The 9,352-nt window shown below is 57.5% G+C and overlaps 1 protein-coding gene across 2 annotated transcripts; it reads left to right on the forward strand.

Moving 5' to 3' along the window:
* The first annotated feature begins 988 nt into the window (after nt 1-988).
* Nucleotides 989-7,751, forward strand: EGR2 (early growth response 2). Of its 2 annotated transcripts, none has more exons than XM_084903963.1 (3): nt 989-1,090; nt 3,784-3,889; nt 5,280-7,751. In XM_084903963.1, exons 1-3 carry the CDS (start codon nt 992-994, stop codon nt 6,545-6,547), a joined length of 1,473 nt encoding a protein of 490 aa, XP_084760089.1. In that variant the 5' UTR covers nt 989-991; the 3' UTR covers nt 6,548-7,751. The 2 variants fall into 2 exon arrangements, with proteins under 2 accessions (XP_084760089.1, XP_084760090.1); XM_084903964.1 differs by lacking the exon at nt 989-1,090 and adding an exon at nt 3,106-3,683.
* Nucleotides 7,752-9,352: the final 1,601 nt, after the last annotated feature.

Raw genomic sequence — 9,352 nt, forward strand, 5'->3', positions numbered from 1 at the left:
GTAGGCTGACCCAGGCTTCCAATCCTCACAGAACAGTTGCCTTTCCAGGACTGGGTTTTCCCGAGGGAAGGACATAGCGACCAGAGCAGTGAGTGTACTTGGAGTCAGAAGACTGGGTTGCAAACTTGGACACCACCAGTTCCTAGCTGCGTGACTTTAGGCAAGTCACTTGAGCTTCCTGAATTTATTACCGATCCATAGGGTGGCTGGGTTTGAAATGATCATGCCTACGTTTTGTTCCATTACACTCTCAGAAAATAAAAAAGAAATTTAAAAAAAGAAGAAGGTAGCAGGAGGTATCTACTGACCCGTTTCCAGTGGAGATTCAGGGAAGGCCTCCCAGGACGGGCCCCAGGCACCCTCCCCGGAGCCCGCACAGCCTCTCTGCCGCTGCTGCTTGCCTCTGCTCCCCGCCACCTCCCGGCACACCCTGCACACCGGGGCTTGGGCTTGGCGTGGCGCAGCTCGGGGAGTTGTTGGAAAGCTCCGAATCATTCCAGAGGGTCGGTCACTCCCATTTACTCTAACTTGCTTTTCCTACGAACCGCCTCTCCTCCGTGGGACTCCCTCCCCTCCCCCGGGGGACCCCCCCACCCAGCCTCCAGCTTCCGGATGAGTAGCCGCCCCCCAAACCCACGCGGCTCCCCCCTGGCCAGAGCCGCCCCCACAGATCGCGTCCTGCCCGGTGCGCCTCGCTCAGCCGGCTTTCGGGGCGCCGGGAGCTCCCCCTCGGGGCGGCGCTTGGTGGCCAGCGGCGGGGTTGGCGGCAGCGCCCGCAGCGGGGCGGCCCCGGCCACCAGCCCGCCCGCCCGCCCACGTGCGCCCAGAGGAGCGAAGCGCTCGCTGCCGCCGCGCCCGCGCTCGCCACCGGTGGGTGCCTCACCTCGGAGGCTGCGGGGGGCCGTAACCCGAACCCCGCTGCCACGACCCACATTTGCATAACTCGGTCACCCCCCCCCCTCTTTTTCCCCCCCTGAACTCAGGGCTGGAGATGCGAGTCGGGCTCCCCTCCGAGGCGTCGTCTTGCCGGTGGTCAGCGCGGGGACCGCAGGACCGGCCGGATCGCAGGAGGAACGGGCTGGCGCACGTGGTAAGCGCGTAGTTCTCTTGGCTTCTTTATTTCTTTCTTTCTTTGCACGTTTCTGCCGAGGGTGGGGTACCCACGAGGGTGCGATTTCCTTCCATTTTCTTAAACCTCCCATTGGAAAAGGGCGCGCAGAACTAGCGAGAAACTTTTCCCTCCGGGCGCTCGAAGGAAGGAGCGTGCCGGCCCCGGAGAGCAGATCGCGCCGCGGGCGGGGGGAGAAGCGGCGCTCCGGTGGGGGAGCCCCGGCCGCCCCGGCCTCCCGGAGGCTCTGACCTCCGCGGGGCCGGGCGGGAGCCGCTCGGCTTCCTCCTGCGGCTGCGGCGCGGCCGCGGCAGGTGAGCGGCGGGAGAGCCGCCTGCAGCGCCTTCTCCCTCCACGGCGTGGCGCCCTAGCTCCCTCCCGCCCTCCCGCCCGAGACCCACGCGGCCGGTGCGGCCCCGGCCCGCGGGCGGGAAAGGGCCGGGCCCTGGAGGCTGCTGCCCCCGCGCTGTATCCCCGACGTGGGCCGCCTTGGGGCGGGAAGGGGCCGGGCGGGCGTCGGTGCGCCAGGCTTGGGCACTGGGGACAAGCCTCCCGCGGGGCCTGGAGCGCTCCCGGTGCTGGGGGCCGGGGTGCTCCGGGCGGGGAGCCGGGGTGCTCCGGGCAGGTGGCAGCCGTGCGTGCAGCAGAGCCATTAACCCGCCGCTCTCTGTATTTCTGCAAAGTGTGTGTGTGTGTGTGTGTGTGTGTGTGTGTGTGTTTTAAGGGCTGTGAGACCTAAACAGAAAGGTTTGCACTGGGGTCAGGTTCTTCTTTTCTTTTGATCGCAAAGAAAAACGCGTCGTGGGTGATCGTGGCTCAAAACTGGCATTGGGGATGCTGTTTGCTTTCAGGACCTCTCTGAGCTCCTCCAGGACAAGGAAAGGGGATACTATGCCTTCTAATACGTGTGTTCTGGAGCAGGACGTGTGCCCACAGGGCGCACCCCCCGGGGTGTCGGGTCGGGGGCTGCCAGTGGCAGTGGGGGAGGCAGTAAGGTGAGGATGGATGGGTGTCTTCGAAGAGCACTCTGCCCAGCAAGCCAGCCCCGGGCCCCCGCTCTGCCGGCCGGGCTCTCCCTTGGCCGGGCGGGCGCCCCGGCTCGCTGTCAGCAGGGAGGTGTGTGCGCAGCACAAGGTGTGCAAGTGGGTGTGTGCAGCAGGCGGCGGGGGCGGGAGCGTGTGCGTCGGAAGTGGAGCGTGTGTGAGAGTGAGAGTGAGTGTGTGTGTGTGTGTGTGTGTGTGTGTGTGTGTGTGTGGCGGGGCAGGGTGAATGTCCAAGCCTCCATCTGGACGCCCCCGCACAGCCGACCGCCCAGACGCGCCGGGAAGGGCGCCCGAGCCGCGCGGCAGCTGGAGGGGGGCGGGGAGCGCGCGGGCAGAGGAAGCGGGGTGGTCTCAGACTTGGAGCATGGAGAGGATTTCTCTCCAAGCTCCAAATTATTCTGCTCCTCCTAGGGTTTATCCTCCCTCCTTCTTTCCCTCTCCCCCCCACCCCGCCCCGGGCCCCAAGGTACCCAGAATACTTAAACAAACAAACAACCCAACCCCTGTTCCGTTTTCGCTCCAGTATAAATAGAACAGACTTTCCAAAAAAGCAATACCGCATGCACTCTTATCACCAGCGACTTCTTTCCACCGAGTAATTCAGAAAAAAAGCAGTCAGCTTCCGTGAATGCACGAAGCTTCTTTTTTTTCTCTCTCTCTTCTCCTTCTTCTTCTTCGCTGCCTCCTTGCGCTTCTTGCGGTTTTGAGCTGCCAAGAAAAGTGAGTAGGGGTTTGACTGTCGCGTCTCGGCTCCGCTCGGTTTCTTTCCGAAGTTTAATTTTCCGGAATGGCCTCTCCAAACAAGGGCTGGGGGAGGCGGAGTCGCCGGCACCGGATCTTCGCCTTTTTTGGAAAGTCCCGGAGAACCGGAATTCCTCCCCGCCCGCCCCGGGGGAGGCCTCGCCGCCGCCGCCCGAACCCGCTCGCTCACCCCTAGTGGCCTGGGTTGGAGCCACCGTGCGCCCCCCTCCCCGCCAGGCCCTCCGTCTCGCACCCGCGCTGCGGGCTCCGGCCGCGCGCCCCCGACCCCCACGGGGACCCGCGGGCTTAATCCGAGGCGGGAGCGGCGAGCCCGGCGGAGCCCGCGCCGCCGAGCCCGTATGCAAATGAGCCTCGTGACGTCAGAAGGCGGCTGGCCCGGCCCTTTTCCTCAGTCCATATATGGGCAGCGACGTCACGGGCATTGAGGACCTGCCCATAAATACTTAGAGCCACACTTTCCGACTAACCCAGAGAGCGGCAATTGATTAATAGCTCGGCGAGGGGACACACTGTGATCATAACACTACACCAGCAGCTCCTGGCTTCCCAGCCGGAACGCAGGAGAGAGTCCGGGGCACATAAGCCATTCTTCTTCTTAAAAAAAAAAAAGAGAGACAGCAACTTGTTTGCTAGTTTTTTTTTTATTGCTCCTGGATTTTTCCCCCCTTCTTTCTTTTTTGGGGGTTGCTTTTAAGTGTGGAGGGCACAAGGAGATACCAGCCTAAGGCTCCGTCCAACCCCTCTCCAACACGGCTTCTCTGGCACCCCAGGTAGCGAGGGAGTCGGGTCTCCAGGTTGCGCGAGGAGCAAATGATGACCGCCAAGGCCTTAGACAAAATCCCAGTAACTCTCGGTGGTTTTGTGCACCAGCTGCCCGACAGCATCTACCCGGTGGAGGACCTCGCCACGTCGGTGACCATCTTCCCCAATGCCGAGCTGGGAGGCCCCTTTGACCAGATGAACGGAGTGGCCGGAGGTAAGCCGCGCGCGCGTGTTCCCTTCTTCGCGCACCGGGGACCCACGCCACCCGGGGGGCTGTGGGTGGGGTGCGGTACATGTGCAGGGCTTGGAGGAGAGAGGGGTTGGGCGAGAAGGGGGATCGGTGTGGACAGAACCGCCTTGAGAGACTTGGAAGTGGGTGCAGGAGAGGAACCCCTGGGCGTGGGGATCCGGATGCTGGAGCCGGGCGCGCGGGCGGAGGGACCGGGTCGCCAGCGAGCCAGCCGGCTGGCGTGCGCCGCGCGCGCCCGGTTCCCGGGGGGCTCAGGCGGGAGAGTGGAAGCGATGCACCCGCCAGACTTGGGGACCCGTGCTGGCCCATCGGCCGGCGGCATCCCGGCCTCCCCTCTCCCCGGGGAGGGGCAAAATGACGAGAAAGTTCGGGGCTTTTGGAGGAGAGAGCTGCGCGCCTGGAGAGCCGAGCGGCGGCGCAGGTCCGGAGGAAAGCGCCCGCCGCTCGCTCCCCGGCGGCGCAGACCCGGGGGAGCCCCGGAACGCGCTCCCGGCGCGGCCTTGGGGAGCGCCCCCACCTGTGCGCCGCCCGCGAAGTGGAGGGGGCTGGCGAGGCCGGGAGGAGGGGGCGGAGGAGGAGGATGAAGAGGAGGGCAGGACACGGCGGGAAGTGGCTTCCAGCGAGGCCCTGAGAGACACCCGCGCCGCTGGTTTTCTTGGCGATGCGGAGAAAAGGAGTGTCCCGCCGCGCCCCCCCGCCCCCCGCGCCTTTCTGGAAACCCCGCAGCCCAGCTGGCCCCGGGTTGGGCCGGGGACGTGCGGGTGTGGGGCCAGATTGGAAGGGAAAGGAAACCCATGAACTCCTTCCACCGCAGCGCCGGATCCCCTCCGGCAGCCTCCTGCAGGAGCGCAGCAAGAAAGGGAGGGGGAGAGGGAAGGCACCAGAGATGGGGAGCAGCCGGGAAATCGCGGACCCCTTTTTCTTGGGCTCCCCTCTAGGGCTTGCAACTTGGCGGCACTGGCTGCGATCTGTTGGGATCTGTTGTCTGGGAGGTGTCTGCCCGGCGCCGCAGCCGTGGGATCCCCGGGCAAAGGAGAGGGAGAAGACGGTTCAGGCAGATGAGGACTTTTTAATGTTGTTGCTATTATTGGGTGTTTTTATTGGGGACTAGAGCCACAGATGGCTGTGTGTATGGGGAAGAGGGACGGCTGGATTGAGAGTAGCCCATCCTGCTTTCCTGGAGGTAGTTTGAATCCCGGACTGTCCTGACTACCACAGTGGGGTCTCTGGGTAGCAATTTCCCTCCCCAACCCTAAAGTGCTTAAGATGCTCATATAGACCCGGGTGAGAGGGGGTGAGAAGGGATTCTTGGCTGCGTTCTCACTGCTCCACCTCCCTTTTTCCTTCTCCCCAGATGGCATGATCAACATTGACATGACTGGAGAGAAGAGGTCCCTGGATCTCCCGTATCACAGCAGCTTTGCTCCCGTCTCCGCACCCCGAAACCAGACCTTCACGTACATGGGCAAGTTCTCCATCGACCCCCAGTACGCCGGTGCCAGTTGCTACCCGGAAGGCATCATCAACATTGTGAGTGCAGGCATCCTTCAAGGGGTCACTTCCCCAGCTTCGACGACAGCCTCATCCAGTGTCACCTCTGCCTCCCCCAACCCGCTGGGCGCCGGACCCCTGGGCGTGTGCACCATGTCCCAGACCCAGCCCGACCTGGACCACCTCTACTCGCCGCCGCCGCCACCACCTCCTTATTCCGGCTGCACCGGGGACCTCTACCAGGACCCCTCCGCGTTCCTGTCCCCGAGCACCACCTCCACCGCCTCCTCTCTGGGCTACCCGCCGCCTCCTTCCTACCCATCCCCCAAGCCCACCACGGACCCAGGCCTCTTCCCCATGATCCCAGACTACCCTGGATTTTTCCCCTCGCAGTGCCAGAGGGACCTACACGGTGCAGCTGGCCCAGACCGCAAGCCCTTCCCCTGCCCCCTGGACTCCCTGCGGGTCCCGCCTCCGCTCACCCCACTCTCCACCATCCGCAACTTCACTCTGGGGGGCCCCAGTGTCGGGGCCACCGGGCCAGGGGCCAGTGGAGGCAGCGAGGGACCCCGGATGCCCGGCAGCAGCTCTGCCACAGCAGCTGCTGTTGCCGCCGCTTATAACCCTCACCACCTGCCCCTGCGGCCCATCCTGAGGCCTCGCAAGTACCCCAACAGGCCCAGCAAGACGCCGGTGCACGAGAGGCCCTACCCGTGCCCCGCGGAGGGCTGTGACCGGCGCTTCTCCCGCTCCGACGAGCTGACCCGGCACATCCGCATCCACACGGGCCACAAGCCCTTCCAGTGTCGGATCTGCATGCGCAACTTCAGCCGCAGCGACCACCTCACCACCCACATCCGCACGCACACGGGCGAGAAGCCCTTTGCCTGTGACTACTGTGGCCGCAAGTTTGCCAGGAGCGACGAGAGGAAGCGCCACACCAAGATCCACCTGAGACAGAAGGAGCGCAAAGGCAGCGCTCCCTCCTCCTCGTCCGGGCCAGCTGCTTCCATGGCTTCTTCGTGCCCTGGGGGCACGCAGGCCGGAGGGCCCCTGTGCGGCGGCAGCAACAGCGGCGCCATGGGAGGAGGGTCCCTGGCCACTTGCTCCTCTAGGACCAGGACACCTTGAGACCAGACTCAGGCTGACAGTTTCTTGATGTCCCAGAGGCCCTGGGTCCGCTGGAGCTGCACAACAAACACTACCACCCTCTCCTGCCCCCCTCTCCCTTCTCTGGGCAAAGGGCCTTGGTGGAGCCCAGCACTGCCCCCTTTCCATTCAGGAGCAGGTCCTTCCTACACGTTGGCCCACCTTAGTCTTTTTTTGGTGAGTTGACTGTCACCGAAGGCTCTGGAGAGGTTTGGAAGGAGGCTCGGTGGGAGCCCCTGGCCTAGAGGGCTCAGGCCTTAACCCTGCTTTCAAGGGTGGTCTGGCTAGGTGTTGCTGCCCCCCCCCCCCCTCTTATTTTGACCAATTTACAGGTGTTTGACTCTGAGCATCAGAGTTGACCTGAGACGTTTTCTACAGTAGGTTGGGAGATGCTGATTCTTTCCGGTGGGGGGAGCAGCAAAGACAGAAGCAAAACTGACATGCACTTTATGGCTTGGGATTGATTTTGGGGAACACCGTACAAACGAGGAGCGCATGGTCTTTATGCGGCCATGTGTGGCCCTGGATCAGTGAATCAGAGTGTGTATCTAGTCCTCTCAACCCTTTAAGCAATATGTATTATAGACTCGGAGAACGGAAGTGCAATGTGATGGGAGGGACATAGCAATACCTGCTCCTTTTTGAATTGTTTGAGAAACGTGAAGATTATTTTTGCAGTGTAAATCCACTCAGATTTTTGTGTATTTTTGATGTGCACTGTACTCCAAGTTCTGAACCTTTGGGAAAAAAAAAAAAAAAGTAAAGCATTTATGACCTCTTGAAGTGAGTCGGAGGTTAACTTATTTGAAAGGGATGTACATATATTCTCTGAAGCTAGGATGCATGCAGTTGTGTTGGAAGTGTCCTTGGTGCCTTGTGTGATGTAGACAATGCTACAGAGTCTGCATGTAAATGGGTTGCCTTACTATGAAAAAAAAAAATCACTCCCTGGGTTTAGGATGGCTGTATATATCTGCCTATTAATATTTGGAATTTTTTTTTTTTTAGAAAGTATATTTTTGTATGCTCTGTTTTGTGACTTAAAAGTGTTACCTTTGTAGTCAAATTGCAGTTAACAATGTAAATAATGTTGCTGAACTGACTTGTTTGGTTATTAGCTTTTAATAGTCGTGGAAACATAAATGATTTATTCTAACACAAAAACCACTAACGGAAGTTCAGATAATGGATGGTTTATAACTATAGTGTAAATAAATACTTTTCAACAATATTTCTGCTCTAGAAATCATTTCTGAAAGATTTGCTGGATGGAAATTCAATAGTCACGCAGTGTTTTTTCAGTGCTTTGACCAAGCCAGGATATCCAAGTTTTCTTTGCTAGCCTTTCAACACCAGCCCTCTCGCCCCAAAGCAATCTTCATTCATAATCAAACGCTGGTGTTCAGGGGATTTCCCCATTACATTGGTGTAAAAGTGGGGAGGCGTTCCTTTGACTCATTGTTCTGTCCTCTACCACAGCCTATAGCTTCTCACCACTCCTGAGTGGGCTCCGGAAAATAAATACTTACTAACAAGTGCCCACTCAGAAACTGCAGGCTTGCAACTGCTTTCAGAAACCTGACCAGGGGCAGGCTCTCAGGCGAAATGTGGCTTTGTGGAAAGTGTGGTGGCCTGGCCAAGCTGGGAATGACTTTCAGGTTCCTGGATTAGTCTCATGACCACAGAAAGCTTTTTGAAAAGCAGCATCACCTCTTCAGATCAAAAATGCATTCAGACACGGCTGATGACGGTGTTAATGGGTCGCCAAAGAAATTACCCCAGACACATTTCTCCCTGATTATCCCCATTGGGAAGGATCATTCATCTGCTATAGGTTTGGTGAGTCTAGAGATTACCAAAATACCCAGCTCATTAGATAAGGTAGGTGTACACCAACCCTAAAATTTCAAAGAGAATTTGAATTAAATAGGCAAATACTGTCCTCCATGGTACTGGATGATGGTTTGCAAGAGAACATTATGGGGTTCATTTTACTGCAAGCCTTTTGCAGTGATTATAAAATCTAAAGCCACCAAAAAAAAAAAAATCTATATGAACTTATCTTTCTCTAAAATTGGGCCTACTTAACTTCACCCACTGCTTCTGGATCCTTATACAAGAGTAACAACACATTGGAGTGATGACTATTCAGCTACACTGCCTGAAAACCCTGACCTTAGTCCTGGCTGATAACCGATTGCCTGTACTTTAGCAGAGAGAGCAATAGCTACTCTCAGAAGCTACTTTTCGTCCTTACTAGCACTAGAATTGGAGTTCTAATATGTGGAAGTAATTAACCCTTTTCTTATTTTTTTCCCTGTTCAAATTTCAAAGATGTACAATACCTCTTTCCATAACCACTAACCAGAAGTTTTTAAACTTCAGTGTCAGATTTTCTAGTGACTGGCGTTATTCTTAGGTTCCTATTTCCTAGCTTGGCCGATTTTGTTTGACACGTTCAAAACCATGCCACATTTTGATAATTGTTTTTAATGAAGACTTCCCTCCTACCAAAATTTCATTATATCAATATCTAGCACACCTAAGTTTTATAAGATCTGATTGTCTTGCCAAATTTTAATTTTAGAGTAACTTTAGTTAAGATAATATAAAGTTTGCAAGACTAAAAAAGCTTTTCTAGAAAAAGTAACATGAAATACATTTTATGAGTCAAATCGGTTACATAATCACTTTTACACTGACATGGGCTTGGTGAAGTGGAATAATAGACTGTAAGGTGCTTTTTGAGTCAACCTTATGACTTTTACTCCTTGATTTCAACATGCT

The sequence above is a fragment of the Pipistrellus hanaki genome, assembly GCF_964339955.1.
Source record: "Pipistrellus hanaki genome assembly, chromosome: 14".
Lineage (NCBI taxonomy): Eukaryota > Metazoa > Chordata > Mammalia > Chiroptera > Vespertilionidae > Pipistrellus > Pipistrellus hanaki.